The 26847-nt window shown below is 49.2% G+C and overlaps 1 protein-coding gene across 1 annotated transcript in view; it reads left to right on the forward strand.

Annotated features, from left to right (window-relative positions):
- Positions 1–17674: 17674 nt before the first annotated feature.
- The window catches only part of kitlga (kit ligand a), a 168601-nt gene continuing 159428 nt past the window's right edge, over positions 17675–26847 (forward strand). The window contains exon 1 of the mRNA XM_070901528.1: positions 17675–17903. Within this exon, the coding sequence (XP_070757629.1) occupies positions 17889–17903 (15 nt within the window). The 5' untranslated portion in view covers positions 17675–17888. The remainder of the gene's footprint in view (positions 17904–26847) is intronic.

Raw genomic sequence — 26847 nt, forward strand, 5'->3', positions numbered from 1 at the left:
CTCCAATGTGTATAGGCCCAACCTACTCAACCTATTTTCATAAGTCAACCCCCTCATCTCCGGAATCAACCTAGTGAACCTTCTCTGAACTGTCTCCAATGCAAGTATATCCTTCCTTAAATAAGGAGACCAAAACTGTACGCAGTACTCCAGGTGTAGCTTCACCAATACCCTGTACAGTTGTAGCAGGACTTCCCCGCTTTTATACTCCATCCCCCTTGCAATAAAGGCCAACATTCCATTTGCCTTCCTGCTTACTTGCTTTTTGTGTTTCATGCACAAGGACCCCCAGGTCCCTCTGTACTGCAGCATTACGTAATATCTCTCTATTTAAATAATAATTTGCTTTTTTACTTTCCCTGCCAAAGTGGATAACCTCACACTTTCCCACATTATACTCCAACTGCCAAATCTTTGCCCACTCACTTAGCCTATCTATATCCCTTTGCAGATTTCTTGTGTCCTCCTCACAATTTGCTCTCCCACCCAGCTTTGTATCATCAGCAATCTTGGCTATATTACACTCGGTCCCTTCATCCAAGTCATTAATATAGATTGTAAATAGTTGAGGCCCCAGTACCGATCCCTGTGGCACCCCACTAGTTACCGTTTGCCAACCAGAAAATGGCCCATTTATCCCGACTCTCTGTTTTCTGTTAATTAGCCAATCTTCTATCCATGCTAATATATTACCCCCAACCCCATGAACTTTTATCTTGTGCAGTAACCTTTTATGTGGCACCTTATCGAATGCCTTCTGGAAATCCAAATACACCACATCCACTGGTTCCCCCTTATCTACCCTACTCGTTACATCCTCAAAGAACTCCAACAAATTTGTCAAACATGATTTCCCTTTCATAAAACCATGCTGACTCTGCTTGATTGAATTATGCTTTTCCAAATATCCAGCTACTGCTTCCTTAATAATGGACTCCAGCATTTTCCCAACGACAGATGTTAGGTTAACTGGTCTATCGTTTCCTGCTTTCTGTCTGCCTCCTTTTTTAAATAGTGGCGATACATTTGCGGTTTTCCAATCCGCTGGGACCTCCCCAGAATCCAGGGAAATTTGGTAGATTATAACCAATGCATCCACTATTTCTGCAGCCACTTCTTTTAAGACCCAAGGATGTAAGCCAGCAGGTCCAGGGGACTTGTCCGCCTTTAGTCCCATTATTTTACTGAGTACTACTTCTTTAGTGATTGTATTCATTTTCTCCCTCCCTATAGCCCCTTGATTATCCACTATTGGGATGTTTTGAATGTGAAAGTGAATGAAATTTTCTAGTTCTGGGCCAGAGCAGGAAATGTCACCAATATAATCATCTGTGACCCATGCAGTTTCGCTTAACAGCAGCTTTTATTTGGAGGAAATGAGTGGAGTCAAAGGAGAAGTTGCTCAATGTGAGAACGAGTTCAGCCGGGCGGAGGAGGGGGTGGGGGATGGGGACTGGTTGGGCCTCTGCTCCAGGAAGAAGCGGAGCGCCCTCAGGCCGTCCTGGTGGGGGATGGAAGTGTCGGGGGCTTGGATGTCTATGGTGCAAAGGAGATGGTTGGGGCCAGGAAACTGGAACTTGTTAGTGGCGGAGGGTGTGGGAGGAGTCGCGGATGTAGGTGGGGAGAGACAGGACACGGGGAGAAAGAAAGAGTCGAGATAGAAAGAAATTAGGTCCGTGCGGCAAGAACAGGCTGACACGATGGGTCTACCGGGGCGGTGCTCAGTGTCGTGCCGAGCTCGAAGTTCATTAAGGTGGAGACTCGGGCCTTTACTGAGGACTGATCATTCAGGGTCAGAGAGGGGAAGGTCAGATGTGAAAACACGGCAGGGGGTGATATTGGAAGAAGGGAAGGAATCAGAGGAAAGTGATGGGGAAGAAGGTTCTGGAGGGGCATTGGTGTCCAAGAGTTGTTGAAGCTTGCGATCCTTGACACCTGAAAAGGAAGAAAAATGTTTTTTATTGAAGAGCCGGATGAGGTGAAGGATGAAATGGAACTGTGGACCAGGACAGCCCAGCGAGAGAGAGAGAGAGAGAGAGAGAGAGAGTTGGTGCTGCTGAAGAGAGAGGTTGAGAGCATGCATGCAGTGGCACATAGCGTTGAGCGTGAATCTCAGGATGCAGCGAGAGCAGTGTTTCGAGGAGTGCTGAATATCTCGGAGATATCTGTAGTCCCGGGTGGATCTCAAACATCACGGGTGGAATTTCAGTTGGAATCCACGTGGATTGAGTCCGAACCGGAGACAGTTCCTGAGGAAAGCGAGTTTTGTTGATAGCTGATCAAACACGAGGAGGAAAACAGAAAGCAATGAGCAGGGTCAAAAGACAATCGGAGATCCCATCGGAGAGAAGAGCAGAACTTCAAGGTGGGCATTCCTGGGAGAGAAGTGGCGGTGAATTAAATACTACCACAAAAGCAAAACACTGCGGAGGCTGGAAACCTGAAATAAAAACAGAAAATGCTGGAAATCTCAGCGGGTCAGGCAACATCTGTGGAGAGAGAAACAGAGTTAACGTTTCAGGTCGATGAGCTTACATCAGAATGACAAAAGGGATGAATGTACAAGATAAAAAGAGATGGTAATGAGACAAGTGAAGAAACAAAGGAGAGGTCTAGAGGAGGTGTAAATGGGAATAATAGACTCCCGAGGTATGGAAAGTGGTCCACATTGTCCAGGGTCGCACCGTGGTTCTTGATGACCGGGGGGCAGTGCTGTGTGGTGGGGTCAGGTTGGTGGAGGACCTTTGTCTTACAGATGTTTAGCGTAAGGCCCATGCTTTCGTACGCCTCGGTGAAGATGTTGACTATGTCCTGGAGTTCGGTCTATGAATGTGCGCAGGCGCAGGCGTCATCCGCGTATTGTAGTTCGACAACAGAGGATGACACGGTCTTGGACCTGGCCTGGAGACGGCGAAGGTTGAACAGGTTCTCACTGGTTCTATAGTTTAGTTCCACTCCAGCGGGGAGCTTGTTCAGCGTGAGGTGGAGCATTGCAGCGAGGAAGATTGAGAAGAGGATTGGTGCGCTGATGCAGCCCCGTTTGACCCCGGGAATGGGAATGGCAGAATCATCAACAGCTACTGTCCAAAGTGAGTGGTGATAATGATAATTGACACTGATGATAATGACATGCTGATATGGTAATGATTATACAAACTGAAAATGTTGGAAATACTCAGCAGGTCAGGCAGCGTCTGTAGGGACAGAGCGAGAGACAGCGAGAAGGACACTGCATGCGTGTGTGGCCTCATGATCCTATGGCTCACCCAAGCCCGGAACCAGTGTGCTACGGTCATCAGTGCGTACACCCCAACATTGGAAGCTACAGACGAGATCAAAGAGGAATTCTGCTCCAGCTATAAACAATCCCTGTCCCGAGTTCCAACGGGTGACAAGCTGGTTCTCTTTGGCGACTTTAATGCCAGAGTTGGGAAGGACACTGACCTATGGAGAGGGGTGATTGGCAGGGAAGGGGTAGGGAAAGCCAACTCCAATAGTACCCTCCTCCTGACGATCCTGTCATAACCAACACCTTGTTTCGTCAGAAAGACAAGTACAAGGCCTCCTGGCAACACCCTCGCTCTAGGCATCTGCTAGACTACGTCATCGCCCGAGCGAGGGACCGCAAGGATGTCCGCATCACTCACGCCAGGACAGGAGCTGACGACTGCTAGATGGACCACCGCCTAATCCGCTTTGTCATGTCCATCAACGTAGCCTCAAAACGCCGGGGGCAACAGAAATGCTGCCGCAAAAAGATCAACGCTGAAGCACTCAAAGACCCGGCAAAGAAAGCCCTACTCAGCCAACGCCTCACAGCCAACCTGATGCCCTCCAATGAACCGAAGCCACAGAGTGTCCACAGTGCCTGGTCTGCCCTCAAACACACCATAATTAGCACCCGTGAAGAGACTTTTGGTTACTCTACCACAAAACATCAAGACCTGTTCGATGAGAACGACCAGGAGATCCAGGAGCTAATAAACCGCAAACTCAAGACATTTCTGAATTGGAAACAACTGCACAACTCAAGTGATAGAAAGCAGGCCTACAGACAACTGAAGGCTGAGGTCCGACGAAAAACTCGTGACCTAAAAAACAAATGGTGGGGCGAAAAAGTACAGGAGATCCTGCATAGAAATTTACAGCGCAGAAGGAGGCCATTCCGGCCCATCGTGTCCGCGCCGGCCGACAAAGAGCCACACGGCCCTCGGTCAGCAGCCCTGAAGGTTACATATAAACCTATGAACAATGGCGGAAAGGCAAAGAGCACCCAGCCCAACCAGTCCGCCTCACACAACTGCGACACCCCTTATACTGAAACATTCTACACTCCACCCCAACCGGAGCCATGTGATCTCCTGGGAGAGGCAAAAACCAGATAAAAACCCAGGTCAATTAGGGAGGAAAAAATTGGGGAAAATTCCTCTCCGACCCATCCAGGCGATCAACACTAGTCCAGGAGATCACCCTGGCCGTATTCGATTCCCTGCAGTACTTACCATTATATCTGCACCGTCCAACAAAAGGTCATCCAGTCTAATCCCAATTACCAGCTCTAGGCCCGTAACCCTGCAGGTTACTGCACTTTAAGAGTTTCCACATCCAACACTCTTCCAAGCAGCGATCCCCACAACCCTCTGCCAAAAAAAGCCCCTCCTCAAATCCCCTCTGAAACTTCAACCAACCACCTTAAAACTATGCCCCCTCGTAATAGACCTCTCCACCAATGGAAATAGGCTCTTACTATCCACTATGTCCAAGCCCCTCAATATTTGGTACACCTCAATGAGATTAGTGAAGACAAATGTAGGTCTCTTACAGTCAGAATCAGGTGAAGTCATAATGGGGAACAAAGAAATGGCAGACCAATTGAACAAATACTTTGGTTCTGTCTTCACTAAGGAAGACACAAATAACCACCTGGAAATACTAGGGGAATGAGAATCTAGCAAGAAGGAGGAACTAAAGGAAATCATTATTAGTCAGCAAATTGTGTTGGGGAAATTGATGGGATTGAAGGCCGATAAATACCCAGGGCCTGATAGTTTGCATCCCAGAGTACTTAAGGAAGTGGCCCTAGAAATAATAGATGCATTGGTGGTCATTTTCCAACATTCTATAGACTCTGGATCAGTTCCTATGGAGTGGAGGATAGCTAATGTAACCCCACTTTTTAAAAAAGGAGGGAGAGAGAAAACAGGGAATTATAGACCGGTCAGCCTGACATCAGTAGTGGGGAAAATGTTGGAATCAATTATTAAAGATGTAATAATAGCGCATTTGGAAAGCAGTGACAGGATCGGTCCAAGTCAGCATGGATTTATGAAAGGGAAATCATGCTTGATAAATCTTCTAGAATTTTTTGAGGATGTAACTAGTAGAGTGGACAAGGGGGAGCCAGTGGATGTGGTGTATTTGGACTTTCAAAAGGCTTTTGACAATGTCCCACATAAGAGATTAGTGTGCAAAATTAAAGCACATGGTATTGGGGGTAATGTACTGACGTGGTGTCCCAGCAGGCTGGAAGAGTGAGCTCACAAGTGACTGCAGGGTTTGGATTCTGCTGTTGTTGCTGCTGCTGTTATTCACATCCTACTGAATCGTGTTCATTCTGTTAGTTGACATTTATTTCTGCTGATGTTAATAACCCTTCAACTAGGCTGGAGTTTAATATTTTGATATTTCAAATAACAGTGTTGATATTTGATGTCTCCGAGATAAGAGGAGACTAATTGATGAACTGTTTCTGACTGCTCCATTTTTGATCGGGGCGGAGGAGCAGTGAGAGATCGGGGCCCAGGAAAGGCGAGTGTTCGGGGCCCAGGAGAGGCAAGGGCCCAGTGGCAGCACAGGCCAGCCCGCACTGCGATCGATGGATAGTAGGAGCATGCGTGCGCACTAGGTCCGTGCAGCAGAGTTTGGTCTCCAATCGTCTTGGTTAACCCTTGCCACTGGATCAAGACCTAGCTCTGTCAAACCTGTGCAGTGGCTGGTGTACAACGGTCACCCCACGTTAAAAGAATCCATGCACAGGCATCTTCCACCCTTTAGTATGCAGTTCGGGACCTAGATTGTCAGGTCTCTCATTGAAACACCTGTGAACTCATCCCTTTTTGGTGTAGAAACAAGTCACCCTCGATACGAGGGACTGCCTAATACTATACTAACATGGATAGAGGACTGGTTGGCACACAGGAAACAGAGAGTAGGGATAACGGGTCCTTTTCAGAATGACAGGCAGTGACTCGTGGGGTACCGCAAGGTTCAGTGCTGGGACCCCAGCTATTTACAATATACATCAATGATTTAGACGAAGGAATTAATGTCTCCAAATTTGCAGATGACACTAACCTGGGTAACAGTGTGAGCTGTGAGGAGGACACTAAGAGGCTGCAGAGTGACTTGGATAGGTTAGGTGAGTGGGCAAATACATGGCAGATGCAGTATAATGTGGGTAAATGTGAGGTTATCCACTTTGGTGGTAAAAACAGGAGGGCTGATTATTATCTGAGTGGTGACAGATTGGTAAAGGAGGGGGTGCAACAAGACCTGGGTGTCATGGTACATCAGTCATTGAAGGTGCAGCAGGTGGTGAAGAAGGCAAATGGCATGTTGGCCTTCATAGCGAGAGGATTTGAGTACAGGAGCAGGGAGGTCTTACTGCAGTTGTACAAGGCCTTGGTGAGGCCACACCTGGAATATTGTGTACAGTTTTGGTCTCCTAATCTGAGGAAGGACATTCTTGCTATTGAGGGAGTGCAGCGAAGGTTCACCAGACTGATTCCCGGGATGATAGGACTGACATATGAAGAAAGAGTGGATCGACTAGGCTTGTATTCAATGGAATTTAGAAGAATGAGAGGGGATCTCATAGAAACATATAAACTTCTGAAGGGATTGGACAGGTTAGATGCAGGAAGAATGTTCCCGATGTTGGGGAAGTCCAGGACCAGGGGTCACAGTCCAAGGATAAGGGGTAGGCCATTTAGGACCGAGATGAGGAGAAACTTCTTCACTCAGAGTTGTGGGCATATGGAATTCTCTACAACAGAAAGTTGTTGGGGCCAGTTCATTAGATAGATTCAAAAGGGAGTTAGATGTGGCCCTTACGGCTAAAGGGATCAAGGGGTATGGAGAGAAAGCAGGAATGGGGTACTGAAATGCATGCTCAGCCATGATCATATTGAATGGTGGTGCAGGCTCGAAGGGCCGAATAGCCTACTCCTGCACCTATTTTCTATGTTTCTATATCTCCTTTCAACCTCCTCTGTTCCAATGAGAACAAACCCAGCATATCCAATCTGTCCTCATAACTAAGATTCTCCATTCCAGGCAGCATCCTAGTAAATCTCCTCTGCACCCTCTCTAGTGCAATCACGCCCTTCCTATAATACGGCGACCAGAACTGCACGCAGTACTCCAGCTGTGGCCTAACCGAAGTATTATACAATTTAAGCATACCCTCCCTGCTCTTATATTCTATGCCTCGTCCAATAAAGGCAAGCATTCCGTATGCTTTCTAGCCGACAATCACAATGTGCGTGGATTTTTTAGCGCAGTCAAGTCCACCTACGGCCCAAACACGCAAGGTTCTATTCCACTGAGAGCCAAGAACGGAGAGGTGCTCATCAAGGACAGAGAGGCAGTCAGTGCCCGCTGGAAGGAGCACTTCGAGGATCTTCTCAACCAAGACTCTGTCTTTGACACGAGTATCCTCGACTCCATCCCGCAGCACGCTACCCGCCACTACCTCAGCAGAATCGAGGCCCGGCATGAGGTTGAAAAGGCCATCCGACCACTGAAGAACAACAAGGCCTCAGGAGCAGATGGAATTCCCAAAGTACTGAAGCATGGCGGAGAAGTACTCGGCCTGAATCCATGAACTAATTTCTCTGATCTGGAAGGAGAAGAGCATGCTGGGGGATCTCAGAGTCACTGTAATCGTGACCATCATCAAGAAAGGGGACAAGTCCGATTGCAGTAATTTACAGAGGAGCGTCCTAGCTGTCTGCCACAGGGAAAATCATCACAAGAATCCTCCTCAATCGGCTGAAGAGCTCCTCCCAGAGTCGCAATGCGATTCCGCCCACTAAGGGGCACAAAGGACATTATCTTCACCGTGTGACAAATGCAAGACAAATGTAGGGAGCAGCATCAACCCCAGTACATAGCTTTCTTTGACCTCACAAAGGCCTTCGACTTTGTCAACCACGAGGGATTATGGAGTGTCCTTCTCAAATTCAGCTGTCCTCAAAAATTTGTCACCATCCTCTGCCTGCTCCTTGATGACATGCAAACCGTGATTCTCACCAACGGATCCATCACAGGCCCAATACAAGTGCAGACCGGGGTCAAGCAAGGCTGTGTCATCGCACAAACGCTCTTCTCAATCTTCCTCACTGCAATGCTTCATGCCCCCCTTAACAAGCCCCCTGCTGGAGTGGAGTTAATCTACAGGACAAGCGGGAAATTGTTCAACCTCCGACGCCTCCAGGCCAGATCCAAGATTGCTCCAACCTCGGCCATTGAATTACATGCTGCGGGATGGAGTCGAGGACACTCGAGTCAAAGGCAGAGTCTCGATTGAGGAAATCTTCGAAGTGCTCCTTCCAGCGGGCCCTGACAGCCTCGGTGTCCTTGATGAGTGTTTCCCCGTTCTTGGCCAGCAGTGGGGTGGGGCCTTGGGAGTTTGGACCGTCGGTGGCCTTGACTGCAATGAAGAATCCTTGCACATCATGGCTGTCGGCCAGTTGTTGTATCTCCTGTGCTTTCTCCATCCACCACCTGTTCTTTAGGTCCCGGATTTTTTGTTGGACCTCAGCCCTGAGCCATCTGTAACATTGCTTTGTAACTCCCAAGTTGGGTTGTTGCTTAAGGCTCAGAAATGCTCTGCGCTTGCGATCTATTAGTACTTGGGTCTCCTGATCATTCTCATCAAGCCAGTCCTGGTGGTTTCTGGTTGAGTGACCAAGTGTCTCTTCACAGACACTGGTTATGGAGGCCTGGAGGACAGACCAAACGCTGTGGGCATTCTGCATCTCAGAGTCATCAAGGCACGCCAGATTAGCTGTGAGGCGCTGGCTGTATAGGGCTCTCTTAGCTGGGTCTCTAAGTGCCCCGGCATTGACTTCTTTGCGGCATTGCTTCTGCTGTCCCCTTCACTTTGGGGCAATGTTAATGTTGATGATGGATCGGATCAGGCGGTGGTCCATCCAGCAGTTGACAGCTCCTGTCATGGCGCGGGTGATGCGCACATCCTTGCGCTCCCTGGCTCGGATGATGACATAGTCGAGCAGGTGCCAGTGTTTGGAGCGAGGGTGTTGCCACGATGCCTTGTATTTGTCCCTCTGGCAGAACAGGGTGTTGGTGATGAGGAGTTCATGTTCTAGACATTTTGTCAGGAGTAGGGTACCACTGGAGTTGGCTTTCCCTACCCCCTCTCTGCCAATCACGCCTGCCCAGAGGGCTGTGCCCCTGCCGACCCTGGCAATAAAGTCACCCAGGAGGATCAATTTGTCGCCCGCGGGGACGCGGGACAGGGATTTTTCTAGGTTGGAGTAAAAACCCTCTTTGGTCTCACCTGTTGTGTCGAGTGTCGGCCGCCTGAGGAAAAAAGTGACCCAGGCCCTCAAATCTACCAGCAAGCTCATGGTCTACAGGCCTGTAGTAATTGCCTGCCCTCCTGTGTGGCTCAGAAACATGGACCGTGTACAGAAGACACCTCAAGTCGCTGGAGAAATACCACCAACGATGCCTCCGCAAGATCCTACAAATCCCCTGGGAGGACAGACGCATCAACACTAGCGTCCTCGACCAGGCCAACATCCTAGCATTGAAGCACGGACCACATTCAATCAGCTCCGCTGGGCAGGCCACATTGTCCACATTGCCCAGACACGAGACTCCCAAAGCAAGCGCTCTGCTCAGAACTCCTTCACGGCAAACGAGCCAAAGGCGGGCAGAGGAAACGTTACAAGGACACCCTTAAAGCCTTCCTGATAAACTGACACCTGGGAGTCCCTGGCCAAAGACTGCCCTAAGTGGAGGAAGTGCATCCGGGAGGATGCTGAGTACCTCGAGTCTCGTCGTCGAGAGCATGCAGAAAGCAAGCGCAGGCAGCGGAAGGAGCGTGCGGCAAACCAGTCCCACCCACCCCTTCCCTCAACCACTGTCTGTCCCACCTGTGACAGAGACTGTGGTTCTCGTATTGGACTATTCAGACACCTAAGGACTCATTCTAAGAGCGGAAGCAAGTCTTCCTCGATTCCGAGGGACTGCCTATGATGAAGACATTGAATTACAACATGCAGACGACGCTTGCCTTTGTGCATACGTGGAGTCCGAGCTCCAACCATCGTTGACAGCTTCACTGAAGCGTACGAGAGATTGGGCCTCACATTAAACATCGGTAAGACAAAGGTCCTTTACCAACCTGTCCCCGGCGCACAGTACTGCTCCCCGGTTATCAAGATCCACGATAAGACCTTGGACAATGTGAACCACTTCCCATACCTCGGGAGCCTACTGTCAACAAGGGCAGACATCGATGACTAAGTCCAACACCGCCTTCAGTGTGCCAGTGCAGCCTTTGGCTGCCTGAGGAAAAGAGTGTTTGAAGACTACGACCTCAAACCCGGCACCAAGCTCATGGTCTACAGAGCAGTGGTGATACCTGCTCTCCTGTATGCCTCAGAGACATGGATTATGTACAGCAAGCACCTCAAAGAACTGGAGAAGTATCACCAACGCTCCCTTCGCAAGATCCTGCAAATTCATTGGCAGGACAGACGCACTAATGTCAGCGTTCTCTCTCAGGCCAACGTCCCCAGCATCGAAGCACTGGCCACGTTTAATCAGCTCCGACGGATGGACCACATCATCCGCATGGCCGACACTAGACTCCCAAAACAAGAGCTCTACTCGGAGCTCTGTCACGGTAGATGAGCCCCAGAAGGGCAGAGAAAACGCTTCAAGGACACCCTTAAAATCTCCTTGAAAAACTGCAACATCTCCACCGACTCTTGGGAATCCTTGGCCCAAAACCGTTCAACGTGGAGGAGGAGCATCCGGGAAGGCACCGAACACCTCGAGTCTCGTCACCGGGAGCACGCGGGAGCCAAGCGCAAACGGTGGAAGGAGGGTACGACAACCCAAGCCCACCCCCCCCCCACCCATCCCTCCAACCACTGTCTGCCCCACCTGTGACAGAGACTGTAGGTCCCGCATTGGACTCTTCAGTCATCCTGAGAACTCAGGTTAGTGTGGGAGCAAGTCATCCTCGCCTCCGGGGAACTGCCTGAGAGAGAGAGAGAGATGGGGTAGAGAATTCCAAAGATTCAACACTCTCTGAGTGAAGAAGTTTCTCCTCATCTCCATCCCAACTGGCCGACCCCTTATTCTGAGACTGTGTGACCCCTGGTTCTCGACTCCCCAGCCCGGGGGAAACATCTTCCCTGCATCTACCCTGTCAAGTCCTGTAAGAAGTTTGTACGTTTCGATGAGATCGCCTCTCATTCTTCTAAACTCTGGAGAATATAGTTCCAGTCTACTCAATCTCTCCTCATAGGACAATCCCCACATCCCAGGAATCAGTCTGGTGAACCTTCGTTGCACTCCCTCAATGACAAGTATATCTTTCCAATCTCTCACCATTTAAAAAATACTCTGCTTTTCTATTTTTCCTACCAAATTGGATAACTTCACATTTTCCCACATTATATTCCATTTGCCATGTTCTTGCCCACTCACTGAGCCTGTCTGTATCCCCTTGAGGCCTCTTTGCAACCTCCTCACAACTTACATTCCCACCTAGCTTTGTATCATCAGCAAACTTGGATATATTACATTTGGTCCCCTCATCCAAATCATTGATATATATTGTGACTAGCTGGGGCCCCAGCACTGATCCCTGCGGTACCCCACTAGTTACAGCCTGCCGACCCAAAAATGACCCGTTTATTCCTACTCTCTGTTTTCTGTCCATTAACCAATCTTCAATCCATGCTAGTATATTACCCCCAATCCCATCAGCTCTAATTTTGTTTAATAATCTCTTGTTTGACACCTTATCCAATGCCTTCTGAAAATCCAGGGGCCACAGTCTCAGAATAAGGGGTCGGCCATTTAGGACTGAGATGGGGAGAAATTTCTTCACTCAGAGGCTGGTAAATCTTTGGAATTCTCTGCCCCAGAGGGCTGTGGATGCTCAGTCGTTGAGTATATTCAAGACAGAGATCGATAGATTTTTGGATGTTAAGGGAATCAAGGGATATGAAGATAGTGCAGGAAAGTGGAGTTGAGGTCGAAGATCAGCCATGATCTTATTGAATGGCGGAGCAGGCTCGAGGGGCCGAATGGCCGACTCCTGCTCCTAATTCTTATGTTCTTACGCACGGGAGAAGCTCAGAGACTATATTGCAGTAAGATGCCAGTCGTTTCAAGAGGGAAAATGGACAGGGAACTTGTAGCGTATGGAAAAATAGTCAGACTGAACACTGTGAGCTCAAAGTAAAGTGTGACCTTAGTCTTTTATTGCAGGTCTCCAGAGTGCCTCTCCAACCTGTGAGGCCTCCAGGTGATGAGCCCTCTGGTGGCTGCACTAAGTAAACTCAAGTCCAGATATATAACAACACTCCCCGCGCGCCCACCTCCGCACCCCCCCTCCCCTCCCCCCGCCAAAAGTCAATAGTGTAACTATTTACAATGTGAGTCGATCTGGGGCCCTGCTTGCCCTGGTTGATCGTCTCGGTGTGAAAGCTGGTGTTGTTGAATCATTTGTTGGGCCCTTGCTGGGCTGCTGTGCAGCTGGCCTTGCTGGGCTGCCTGGTGTGTTGGGCCCTGCTGGACTGCTCTGGATGATGGGTTCTGATGGGTGCCGGTTGCCACTGGTGTGTATGTTGGGGGATCAAAAAAGGTAGGGTCCAAGGTGGGTTGCTCAGGATAGTCCGTGAATCTGAGTTTGATTTGGTCCAAGTGTTTCCGGTGAATGAGTCCATTTGAAAGTTTGACCCGAAACACCCTGCTCCCCTCTTTGGCCACGACAGTGCCGGGAAGCCATTTGGGACCTTGTCCATAATTTAAAACAAATACAGGATCATTGATTTCAATCTCGCGTGACACATTTGCGCTATCATGGTATGCACTTTGTTGAAGCCGCCTGCTCTCTACTTGTTTATGTAGATCAGGGTGAACTAACGAGAGCCTTGTCTTAAGTGCTCGTTTCGTGAGCAGTTCAGCAGGTGGGATCCCAGTGAGTGAGTGCGGTCTCGTGCGGTAGCTAAGCAGGACTCGGGATAGGCGAGTCTGCAGTGAGCCTTCAGTTACCCTCTTCAAGCCTTGCTTGATGGTTTGCATTGCTCTCTCTGCCTGACCATTGGACGCTGGTTTAAACAGGGCAGATGTGACATGTTTGATCCCGTTGCGGGTGATGAATTCTTTGAACTCAGCACTGGTAAAACATGGCCCGTTGTCGCTCACCAGGACATCGGGTAAGCCGTGTGTGGCAAACATGGCCCGCAGGCTTTCAGTGGTGGCAGCGGACGTGCTAGCCGACATTATCTCGCATTCAATCCACTTGGAGTACGCGCCTACAACCACGAGGAACATTTTACCTAAGAACGGGCCTGCATAGTCGACGTGTACCCTAGACCACAGTTTGGAGGGCCAAGACCATAAACTTAGTGGCGCCTCCCTGGGTACATTGCTTAACTGCGAGCATGTATTACATCTGTGAATGCAGGACTCTAAGTCCGCATCGATACCAGGCCACCACACGTGGGATCTGGCTATCACTTTCATCATTACGATGCCTGGGTGGGTACTGTGGAGGTCATTGATGAAGGTGTCTCTGCCCTTCTTGGGGACCACTATTCAGGATTGCCCCACAGAAGGCAGTCTGTCTGTATAGACATTTCATCTTTGCACCGCTGGAACGGCTTTATCTCTTCCTGTATTTCCACTGGGACACTGGACCAGCTCCCGTGAAGCACACAGCTTTTGACTAGAGATAATAAGAGGTCCTGGCTTGTCCAGGTTTTGATCTGCCGGGCAGTGACGGGTGATTGCTCACTCTCAAATGCTTCCATAACCATGGCTAGATCTGCGGGCTGCGCCATTTCCACCCCCGTGGTGGGCAATGGCAGCCTACTGAGAGCATCGGCGCAGTTTTCTGTTCCTGGCCTGTGGCGGATGGCGTAGTTGTATACGGACAACGTGAGCACCCATCTCTGGATGCGGGCCGATGCGTTGGTATTTATCCCTTTACTCTCGGAAAACAGGGATATAAGTGGCTTATGGTCAGTTTTCAATTCGAATTTTAGCCCAAATAGGTATTGATGCATTTTCTTTACCCCATAGACACACGCTAACGCTTCTTTCTCAATCATGCTGTAGGCTCTCTCAGCCTTAGACAGACTCCTGGATGCATAAGCAACCGGTTGCAGTTTTCCGAAATCATTAGCTTGTTGCGATACACACCCCACGCCATATGACGACGCATCACATACTAGTACCAAACGCTTACATGGATCATACAATACAAGCAAATTGTTTGAGCATAACAATTTTCTCGCTTTTACAAAGGCATTTTCTTGGCTTTAGCCCCAAACCCATTCATCCCCTTTGCATAGTAAGACATGTAATGGTTCTAACAGTGTGCTGAGACCCGGTAAGAAGTTACCAAAGTAGTTCAGGAGTCCCAGAAACGACTGCAGCTCCGTCACGTTCTGTGTCCTCGGTGCTATCATGTTGTGTTGGTGGGCCTGAGGCCGTCCGCCGCAATCCTCCTTCCCAGGAACTCCACTTCAGGCGCCAGGAAAACACACTTCAAGCGTTTTAACCTGAGCCCCACGTAGTTGAGTCGACTAAGAACCTCCTCCCGATTCTGCAGGTGCTCGACTGTGTTCCGACCTGTGACTAAGATGTCGTCCTGGAAGACCACGGTGTGCGGGACCAACTTCACTAAGCTTTCCATGTTTCTCTGGAATATCGCCGCCACTGATCGGATTCCAAACGGGCACCTGTTATAAACAAATAAACCTTTGTGCGTGTTGATGCAGGTGAGGGCCTTCGATGATTCCTCCAGTTCCTGCGTCATGTAGGCTGAAGTCAGATCCAGCGTCGTGAACGTCTTTCCTCCCGCCAGCGTTGTAAAGAGGTCATCGGCCTTTGGTAGTGGGTATTGGTCCTGCAAGGAGAAACGATTGATAGTTACTTTGTAATCGCCACAGATTCTGATGTTGCTGTATCCCTTGAGGACTGGGACAATAGGACTGGCCCACTCGCTGAACTCGATCGGGGAAATGATGCCCTCTCTTTGCAGCTGGTCTAGCTCGGTCTCTACCCTTTCTCTCATCATGTACGGTACTGCTCTCGCCTTGTGATGGATGGGTCGAGCCCCCAGAATTAGGTGGATCTGCACTTCTGCTCCTTGGAATTTCCCGATGCCTGGTTCGAACAATGAAGGAAATTTGTTTAAGACCTGGGCGCACAAAGTGTCGTCAGCGGGCGATAGATCTCAGACGTCATCCCAGTTCCAGCCAGCTCCTGCCGAGCAGCGTGGGACCATCGCCCGGTACCACCCATAGTGGTAGTTTGTGCACCGCTCCATCATAGGAGACCTTTACGGTAGCACTGCCGATTACAGGAATCAGTTGTTTTGTGTAAGTTCTTAGTCTTGTGCGAACTGGGGTTAAGACTGGCCTCGAGGCCTTGTGCACCACAATCTTTCGAAAGTCTTTTTGCCCATGATGGACTGGCTCACGCCTGTGTCCAGCTCCATTGACACCGGGAGTCCATTTAGTTCAACATTCAGCATTATCGGGGGACAATTTGTGGTGAATGTGTGCACCCCATATACCTCTGCCTCCTCTATCTGAGGCTCTGGTTCATAGTGATCCTCCGTGGATCTGTCCTCCTCTGCAACGTGGTGGTTTGCAGGTTTAACAGGCTTTGCAGCTCGCCTGCACACTCGTTGGAGGTGTCCCATTGTTCCACAGCCCTTGTAAACGTATCCTTTGAAGCGGCATGAATGGAAACGATGATCACCCCCACAGCGCCAACAAGGTATTAACGGCCTTGCATTCATCACCCTTGATGGTGGACTCTGAGACATCTGCGGACGTGTAGCTGCAGGTATGTGTGACCTGCCCTGTACGTTATGATTCGAAAACAACATCACTTTGTTCACAGTACTTGTAACAGCACTTGTGTGCTGAGAGATTTGTTTCGTATTGTCACTGGTGACAATGAACACCTGGGCTATCGCTATGGCCTTACTCAAGGTTGGGGTCTCTACAGTCAAAAGTTTGCGAAGTATAGTTTCGTGGCCAATGCCAAGTACGAAAAAGTTTCTGAGCATGTGCTCGAAATGTCCTTCAAATTCGCAATGTCCTGCAAGGCTTCTTAGCTCGGTGACATAACTCACCACTTCCTGGCCTTCACACCTTTTGTAGGTGTAGAACCTGTACCTCGCCATCAGAACGCTTTCCTTCGGGTTCAAATGCTCTCAGACCAGTGTGCACAAATCGTCGTATGATTTCTCCGTGGGTTTCGCTGGAGTGAGCAGATTCTTCATGAGGCCATACGTTGATGCCCCACAGATGGTGAGGAGGATCGCCCTTCGTTTGGCAGCGTTCTCTTCCCCATCCAGCTCATTGGCCACGAAGTATTGGTCGAGTCGCTCCACAAAAGTTTCCCAATCATCTCCCTCCGAAAATTTCTTCAGGATGCCCACTGTTCTCTGCATCTTTGGGTTCGCTATCTGTATCTCGTCGCCAGTTGTAATGTATGGAGAAATAGTCAGACTGAACACTGTGAGCTCAAAGTAAAGTGTGACCTTAGTCTTTTATTGCAGGTCTCCAGACTGCCTCTCCAACCTGTGAAGCCTCCTTAAATACCTGTGCTTCCAAGGGATTATGGGATCCCTTGGGACTCCAGGGGATGAGCCCTCTGCTTGCTGTACAGAGTAAATGCAAGTATACATATATAACAGAACTGAAGTGAGCCACGGAATTGTCAGAGGTTGCCTATGTCATGATTCCTGCGGTTCTGTCTGCTCACTCAGGTGGATGTAAAAGATCCCGCGGCCACTATTTTGAAGAAGAGCAGGGGAGTTATCCCCGGTGACCTGGGGCTAATATTTATCCCTGAAACAACATCAATAAAAACAGATTACCTTTTTATTATCACATTGCTGTGTGTGGAGACTTGCTGTGCCCAAAGTGACTGCTGCATTTCCCACATCACAACAGCGACCACACTTGGGGACTGGGGATAAACAATATTTCATTGGCTGTGTCGAGCTTTGGCATGTCCTGAGGTATTGACAGGCGCTATATAAATGCAAGTTATTTCTTGAATCATTTTATGTACTTCTCTTCCTCTTTTGTGTGTGTGTGTGTGTGCAGGGTTAACTATGTCAGCATTCTGGGACAGCTACAAAGTCCAACAGATAACTCGGCACATTCAAACTTTTGGGCACTGAGGATATTTGGAGAGATCAAGCAGGTGACAGCAATCTGTGTGAAGCTGGTTCATCCCCTTGCCTATCATTCCCCAAGCACATTGTGTTAAACCTTCCTGGTGCAGACTGTGTGTGTGTCTCTCTCTCTCTCACACACACTCTCTCCCAGATGCTAGCGTCCTATGACTGCCAAACACTTTCAGCAGGCGTGTCCGCTCGTTCTGGGAGAGGAAACTGCTTGACTATATTGTTTTTTTTAACATATATAAACACTTGTGCAGGGGAAAGAGAGTGAGACAGAGAGAGGTATCAGTGCGAGCGAGCCTTGCTGTTGCAAGTACGTGTGGAAGACAACATGCAGCTAGAACAGTCGGCTTTCAGTTCTTGGTGAAGGAGAGAGAGGGAGAAATCTTCGGGATTCCTTATGAAGGAGGCAAATGTGAGTAAGCGTGCAGGGATGGGGCTGGAATGTCAGCCCGGTTTTGGGGGGGGGGGGGGTTGGAGAAATTGTCCTCTGGATTGTTCAGTCACATTGGAGCTGTGTGTGTGTGTGTGTGTGTGTCCCAAAAGGGGCAGAGAGAGAGTGGGGGCACTTACAGCCTCCTGGGGCTGTGTGTCTGGGCTGTTGCAGGTGAGAATGTTTCCTACTCTGAGATTTTTCATGCATCACCGAGAGAGAAATAAACTGAAGTTGTCGGGAACCAGCCAGCCACTGAGTCTGGGTCTGTGCCTGAGTCTGAGTCTGAGTCTGGGTCTGTGCCTGTGCCTGGGTCTGTGCCTGGGTCTGAGTCTGGGTCTGTGCCTGTGTCTGAGTCTGGGTCTGGGTCTGGGTCTGAGTCTGGGTCTGAGTCTGGGTCTGTGCCTGTGTCTGGGTCTGTGCCTGGGTCTGAGCCTGTGTCTGGGTCTGTGTCTGTGTTAGCAGCGATGGGGGAACCAGATGATACTGAACCTCCTGAAGCAGAATGTGCAGTGTCTCAGTCTCTCTGTAAAGTTAACCCTGGGTTCAGATTGAGTGCTATTCGTCTTCCTCATGATGTCCACGTGGCAGAAGGTTTAACCTCAAAGGGTTAATGTAACAGAACCTAATATTTACCCCCCCCCAAAAAAAGTTTTCAGTTTGTGGGGGGGAGTGTGCTTGACCAGGTCACTTTGCATGTGGGCTGGTTTCATTTAAGAACAATATAAGCGTTGGCACAGAATGAGACACACATGCAAACCACCTGTGGTATATAAAGTTTTGACAAGCAGCCCCAGCGGGGTCTGATCCACGTGTGCTGTTGGATTTGTTTGGGAGCAGTACAGAGTTTTTGCATTTTCATTAACCGGCCATGAGGAGCTAGAGATTGCCTCATGAATGGCAAGAACGCTTGTCAGCTCAACCAAACTCCAACAACAACGCTTTACATTTATGCAGCACCTGGAAACGTAGCAAACACGTCCCAAGGTGCTTCAACCGGCGAAATAAATTGACGCTGAGCCAAAAGAGGCATTAGGACGCTTGGCCAAGGAGGGAGGTTTCAAGGAGCTTCTTAAAGAAGGAGTTTAAGGCGGAGCGGTTTAGGGAGGGAGTTCCAGAGCTTGGGGCCCAGACGCCTGAAGGCACGGCCACTGATGGTAGAGCGATTATAATCAAGGATGCTCAAGAGTGCAGAATTGGAGGGGTGCAGACATCTCGGAGGGTTGTAGGGTCGGAGGAGGTTACAGAGATAACGCGGGCGCTGCGAGGCCATGGAGGGATTTTGAACACGAGGATGAAAATCTTAAAATCGAGGCGTTGCTGGACCGGGAGCCAATGTAGGTCAGCGAGCACAGGGGGTGATAGGCGAGCTGGACTCGGTGTGAGTTAGGACACAGGGAAGCAGATATTACAATATACTCGCTGATATCACACGACATTGTCAGTGGGCAATACGGGTGGTGCATGGGGGGAGAGGGCATGGGGTCAGGGAGGGCGTGTGTGATGTTCAGCTGCCAACATGGCCTGTCCCTTTAAGGCAGTTGCTCTAAATAAGACCAACCAAGTAATTGTAGCTGTTTATAACCTGCTGAGGTCAATTACCGCTTGTAAAATTCAGGCTGTATCTCAATAATTGCCTTTCTTTTATATATTTTTTTATATATGAAAGGGTGTTTTGCTATTGTAACACTGTGGTGTGGGGCTTCTGAATGATGCCAAATGCATTGACACAAACTGCTCAATGTTGAACAGCTCACTCTCTTCTCACTGAGATTGTTTCCTGTGCGGTGCAGCTTTTATGAGGTTACAATCCAAATGGAAAAATTCACTGAAGCATTCCTGGTCTGGCAAAGCAGCTAAGTGGTTTGACCGGAAGCATTGCTTTGTTACTAGATAAAAATCAAGACGCCCTTTGCATTGTTTAGCCTGGGGTGGTCGGACTGCTCTGGAGTGATGAAGGTTCCTGTGGAGCGAGGACTAACCTGTAACAAGCTGGGGAATTCTACACCAGGATAAAGAGCTCCTCCGCATAGCTGAGCAAGCTGACTTGCAGTTCGGCAGAGGTTGGGGGGGGGTCAGAGATCTAGAGCCCCTCTTCCTTTAATCAACGCTGTTCAGCGTGCGCAGTCCGAGTAACGCTCCTCCAACGACAGAATGAGAAATCTCTCCTGGCCACCCTCGAGCTCATCCAAAACTCTGCTGCCCATGTCCTAATTCGCACCGAGTCCCGTTCGCCCCTCACCCCCTGTGCCCGCTGACCGACACTGGCTCCCAGTCCCACAACGCCTCCAATTTAAAACACTCATCCTCATGTTCAAATCCCTCCACGGCCTCCCCCCTCCCCCCATCTCTCTAACTTCCTCCAGCCCTACAACCCTCCGAGATCTCTGCACTCCTCCAGGTCTTGGCTCTAGTGCATCTCCGATTTTCAAGGCCCTACCATCGGTGGCCGTGCCTTCAGCTGCCTTGGCCCTAAGCTCTGGAACTCCCTAAACGCCTCCAACTCTCTCTCCTCCTTTAAGACGCTCCTTAAAACATGTCACTCATCTGTCTGAACAGTTCCTGGTGTGGCTCAGTGTTAATTTTATTTTTAATAATGCTCCTATGAAGTACCTTTACTATGTTAAAGTCATTATATAAATGAAATAAAGAAAAAAAACTTGTAGAAACATAGAAAATAGGTGCAGGAGTAGGCCATTCGGCCCTCGAGCCTGCACCACCATTCAATAAGATCATGGCTGATCATTCCTTCAGTACCCCTTTCCTGCTTTCTCTCCATACCCTTTGATCCCTTTAGCCGTAAGGGCCATATCTAACTCCCTCTTGAATATATCCAATGAACTGGCATCAACAACTCTCTGCGGCAGGGAATTCCACAGGTTAACAGCTCTCCGAGTGAAGAAGTTTCTCCTCATCTTGGTCCTAAATGGCTTACCCCTTATCCTTAGACTGTGTCCCCTGGTTCTGAACTTCCCCAACATCGGGAATATTCTTCCTGCATCTAACCTGTCCAGTCCCATCAGAATTTTATATGTTTCTATGAGATCCCCTCTCATTCTTCTAAACTCCAGTGAATACAGGCCCAGTCAATCCAGTGCCTCCTCATATGTCAGTCCAGCCATCCCGGGAATCAGTCTGGTGAACCTTCGCTGCACTCCCTCAATAGCAAGAACATCCTTTCTCAGATTAGGAGACCAAAACTGAACACAATACTCCAGGTGAGGCCTCACCAAGGCCCTGTACAACTGCAGTAAGACCTCCCTGCTCCTATACTCAAATCCCCTCGCTATGAAGGCCAACATGTCATTTGCCGCCTTCACCGCCTGCTGTACCTGCATGCCAACTTTCAATGACTGATGTACCAGGGCCTCGTTGCACCTCCCCTTTTCCTAATCTGCCGCCATTCAGCTAATATTCTGCCTTCGTGTTTTTGCCACCAAAATGGATTTATATAGAGCCATCTTTCTCCATCTTGGATTTATATAGTGCCTTTCATGACCACTGGACGTCTCAAAGCGCTTTACAGCCAATTAAGTACTTTTGGAGTGTAGTCACTGTTGTAATGTAGCAATGCAAGTAGTTTTTATTGTTCTCATCAAGGCTGGACGGCATATTGCTATTATTTACTGCTTAGAACCTAAGAAATAGGAGCAGGAGTCGGCCATTTGGCCCCTCGAGCCTGCTCCGCCATTCAATAAGATCATGGCTGATCTGATCGTGGACTCGGGTCCACTTCCCTGCCCGCTCCCCATAACCCTTTATTCCATTATCGCTCAAAAATTTGTCTATCTCCGCCTTAAATATATTCAATGACCCAACCTCCACAGCTCTCTGGGGCAGAACATTCCACAGATTTACAACCCTCTGAGAGAAGAAATTCCTCCACCTCTTGGAAATCATCTCTTGTCAGTCAGAAGGTATTTATTGCCTCCACTTCTTGGAAACCTTTTAGCTGTGAATAGAACACTCTGCTTAACAGCTAAAGATGAAGAAAGATAAGGGCGGTAACACTGAACTGCTCCCGATCATGCTAGGAATGTAATGTTAGAAGCTTTGACAATCCACATAGAAGCTGACAGGGTACGTGACTGATCACTGTTATTAGTAAACTGAGGTATGAGGAAAGGCTACAGTAGTGTAGTGATCATGTTACCGGATTAGTAACCCCAAAGCTTGGACCAATCATCCAGAGAATGTGAGTCCGTGTCCCACCGTGGGAGTTTTAAAAAAGAAATTGAAAATAAAAAGTTGATATCAGGAAAACTGATGAAAACCCAATGACCAGCTCACGCCAGGTCTGGGCCTATATGTGACTCCAATCCAGCACCAACTCCGAACTGAAGTACCAGGCAAGCCCCTTCACCAGCTTCTCGGGGGCAACGGGGCACGGGCCGTAAATGCTGGCCTTGCCAGTGACGCCCACAGCCCGAGAATGAAAGAAAAAATACTTGGAAACTTCTTCTTTGAAAGGAGGTGAATGAAAGGGGATCTTTTCCTGGTACATCATTAAGTGGAACGGAGCAGGTTAATGCTGAGAGCTATTTGAGATTGTACTCAAGACTCGCTCACCTAAAATGGTGCTCACGATTAATTTTCACCTTCAAGGCCCTCCTTCAAATCACACTGCTTACCTTCTCACACCAAGTCCCGCTCACCCATCACCCCCTGTGCCCCGTGTCCTAACTCGTACCGAGTCCCGCTCACCCATCACCCCCTGTGCTCACTGCCCCGTGTCCTAACTCGCACCGAGTCCCGCTCACCCATCACCCCCTGTGCTCACTGCCCCGTGTCCTAACTCGCACCGAGTCCCGCTCACCCATCACCCCCTGTGACCCGTGTCCTAACTCGCACCGAGTCCCGCTTACCCATCACCCCCTGTGCTCACTGCCTCGTGTCCTAACTCGCACCAAGTCCCGCTCAACCATCACCCCCTGTGCTCCCTGCCCCGTGTCCTAACTCGCACCAAGTCCCGCTCACCCATCACCCCCTGTGCTCACTGCCCTGTGTCCTAACTCGCACCAAGTCCCGCTCACCCATCACCCCCTGTGCCCCGTGTCCTAACTCGCACCGAGTCCCACTTACCCATCACCCCCTGTGCCCCGTGTCCTAACTCGCACCGAGTCCCGCTCACCCATCACCCCCTGTGCTCACTGCCCCATGTCCTAACTCACACCAAGTCCCGCTCACCCATCACCCCCTGTGCTCACTGCCCTGTGTCCTAACTCGCACCAAGTCCTGCTCACCCATCACCCCCTGTGCCCCGTGTCCTAACTCGCACCGAGTCCCACTTACCCATCACCCCCTGTGCCCCGTGACCTAACTCGCTCCAAGTCCCGCTCACCCATCACCCCCTGTGCTCGCTGACCTACATCGGCTGCCGGTTAAGCAACGCCTCGATTTCAAAATTCCCATCCTTGATTTCAAATCCCCCCATGGCCCTCGCCCCTCCCTATCTCCGTAATCTCCTCCAGCTCCACAACCCCCCGAGATCTCTGCGTTCCTCTAATTCTGCCCTCTTGAGCATCCCTGATTATAATCGCTCAACCATCGGTGGCCGTAACTTCAGCTGCCTGGGCCCCAAGCTCTGGAACTCCCTCCCTAAACCTCTCTACCTCTCACTCCTCCTTGAAGACCTACCTTAAAATCTATCTCTTTGACCAAGCTTATGGTAACCTGCCCTAATATCTCCTTATGTGGCTCGGTGTCAAATATTATTTGTTTTGTCTTAAATTACTCCTGTGAAGCACCTTGGGACATTTTACTATGTTAAAGGCGCTATATAAATACAAGTTACTATTGCTGTTGTTCTCCTACCCCACCCAGTTTCCCGGTACAGAACCACCTTCATCCCGAGAAGTCAGAGGGCTGTAAAGTCAAGCATGAAATGGCACACTATTGGTCCAGTCTTTCATCACCAGTTTTGACTTGACGACATTGAGTATTGTTGTGATCTACTCCCTCACGCAAATCCTGCCATGCAAGGGTCATGGTGGGCAGCAAGGACACCCCTGTCCCCACTCATCATAGACAGTCCCTCGGAATCAAGGAAGACTTGCTTCCACTCTAAAAATTAGTCCTTAGGTGACTGAACAGTTCAATATGAGAACCACAGTGACAGACAGTCCCACCTGTGACAGATAGAAACATAGAAACATAGAAAATAGGTGCAGGAGTAGGCCATTCGGCCCTTCGAGCCTGCACCACCATTCAATAAGATCATGGCTGATCATTCACCTCAGTACCCCTTTCCTGCTTTTTCTCCATACCCCTTGATCCCTTTAGCCGTAAGGGCCACATCTAACTCCCTCTTGAATATATCCAATGAACTGGCATCAACGACTCTGCGGCAGGGAATTCCACAGGTTCACAACTCTCTGAGTGAAGAAGTTTCTCCTCATCTCCGTCCTAAATGGCCTACCCCCTATCCTAAGACTGTGTCCCCTGGTTCTGGACTTCCTCAACATCGGGAACATTCTTCCCGCATCTAACTTGTCCTGTCCCGTCAGAATCTTATACGTTTCTATGAGATCCCCTCTCATCGTTCTAATCTCCAGTGTACAAAGGCCCAGTTGATCAAGTCTTTCTTCATATGTCAGTCCAGCCATCCCTGGAATCAGTCTGGTGAACCTTCGCTGCACTCCCTCAATAGCAAGAATGTCCTTCCTCAGATTAGGAGACCAAAACTGAACACAATATTCCAGGTGAGTCCTCACCAAGGCCCTGTACAACTGCAGTAAGACTTCCTGCTCCTATACTCAAATACCCTAGCTATGAAGGACAACATGCCATTTGCCGCCTTCACCGCCTACTGTACCTGCATGCCAACTTTCAATGACTGATGAACCATGACACCCAGGTCTCGTTGCATCTCCCCTTTTCCTAATCTGCCGTCATTCAGATAATATTCTGCCTTCGTGTTTTTGCCACCAAAGTGGATAACCTCACATTTATCCACATTATACTGCATCTGTCATGCATTTCCCCACTCTCCTAACCTGTCCAAGTCACCCTGCAGCCTCTTAGCGTCCTCCTCACAGCTCACACTGCCACCCAGTTTAGTGTCATCTGCAAACTTGGAGATATTACCCTCAATTCCTTCACCCAAATCATTAATGTATATTGTGAAGAGCTGGGGTCCCAGCACTGAGCCCTGCGGTACTCCACTAGTTACTGCCTCCCATTCCGAAAAGGACCCGTTTATCCTGACTCTCTGCTTCCTGCCTGCCAACCAATTCTCTATCCACGTCATTACATTACCCCCAATACCATGTGCTTTGATCTTGTACACCAATCTCTTGTGTGGGACCTTGTCAAAGGCCTTTTGAAAGTCCAAATACACCACATCCACTGGTTCTCCCTTGTCCACTCTACTAGTTACATCCTCAAAAAATTCCAGAAGATTGGTCAAGCATGATTTCCCTTTCATAAATCCATGCAGTTGAGGGAAAGGGTGGGTGGGACAAGTTTGTCGCACGCTCCTTCCGCTGCCTGCGCTTGATTTCTGCATGCTCTCGGCGACGAGACTCGAGGTGCTCAGCACCTTCCTGGATACACTTCCTCCACTTAGGGCGGTCTTTGGCTAGAGACTCCCAGGTGTCGGTGGGGATAGTGCACTTTATCAGGGAGGCTTTGAGGGTGTCCCTCTGCCCACTGTCCTATATTGAGCCCCCAACACATTCAATTTAAAATTCTGGCTTTTGTTTTCAGCAAGTTCCTCCATGGTCTCAACCCACCCTATCTCTGCTGCCTCCTCCAGCCTTATATCCCTCATCGCACCCTTTGTCTGCTAATTCTGGCCTTTTGTCAGCCGTGGCTCAGTGGGTAGCACTCTCACCTCTGAGTCAGAAGGTTGTGGCTTCAGAGACTTAAGCACAAAAATCTAGGTTGACACTCCCCGTGCAATGCTGAGGGAGTGCTGCACTGTCGGAGGTGCCGTCTTTTACATGAGAAGTTAAACCGAAGCCCCGCCTGCTCTCTCAGGCGGATGTAAAAGATCCCATGGCACTATTTCAAAGAAGAGCAGGGAAGTTCTCCCCGGTGTCCTGGCCAATATTTATCTCTCAATCAACATCACTAAAACAGATTATCTGGTCATTATCACATTGCTGTGTGTGGGAGCTTGCTGTGCACAAATTGGCTGCCGTGTTTCCCATATTATAACAGTGACTACGCTCCAAAAAGAACTTCATTGGCTGTAAAGCATTTTGGGACGTCCTGTGGTTGTGCACTTCTCTCTCCACCTTGAAAAAAACTTCTCAAAAACCCATCTTTTAAGCCAAAGTTATGTCACTCTTCTAACCCCCTCTCATCATGATTGTCATCCATTTACTTAGCCCTTTTGACTCTAGTTTTTTCACACAAGGGCTAGTGGAAATCCTGAACTCGCTTCCCCCGAAAATGCTGTGGATGCTCGGCCAAATTGAATTAAAAAAAAAATGACTCGGCCATTGTTACAATCTGGATTGCGCTGCCTGAAAGAGTGGACAGGAGCCAGGGTACTAATTGTATCATTTACTATGTAATAGGAAGGTTTTCTTTGGCTAGAGTAAATAAGGAGAAAGTGCTCCCAGTGGCAGGAGGGTCAGTAACCAGAGGGACACAGATTGAAGACCATTGACCGAAGAACCAGAGGGGGAGATGAGGAGAATCTTGTTTATGCAGATAGCAATTATAATCTAGAAATGCATTGCCCAAAAGGGTGGTGGAAGCAGATTCAATAGTAATTTTCCTCAAAGAAAGATTTGGTAAAGAGAGGTTTGCACGGTTATGGGGAAATAACAAGGAAGTGGGACTAATTAATGACTTAGTGTCAGCCGTGGCCCAATGGTTAGCACCCTCGCCTCTGAGTTAGAAGGTTATGGGTTCAAGTCCCACTCCAGAGACTTAAGCACATAAATCTAGGCTGACACTCCCAGTGGAGTGCTGC

Source organism: Pristiophorus japonicus, chromosome 15 (assembly GCF_044704955.1).
Source record: "Pristiophorus japonicus isolate sPriJap1 chromosome 15, sPriJap1.hap1, whole genome shotgun sequence".
In the NCBI taxonomy this organism is placed as follows: domain Eukaryota; kingdom Metazoa; phylum Chordata; class Chondrichthyes; family Pristiophoridae; genus Pristiophorus; species Pristiophorus japonicus.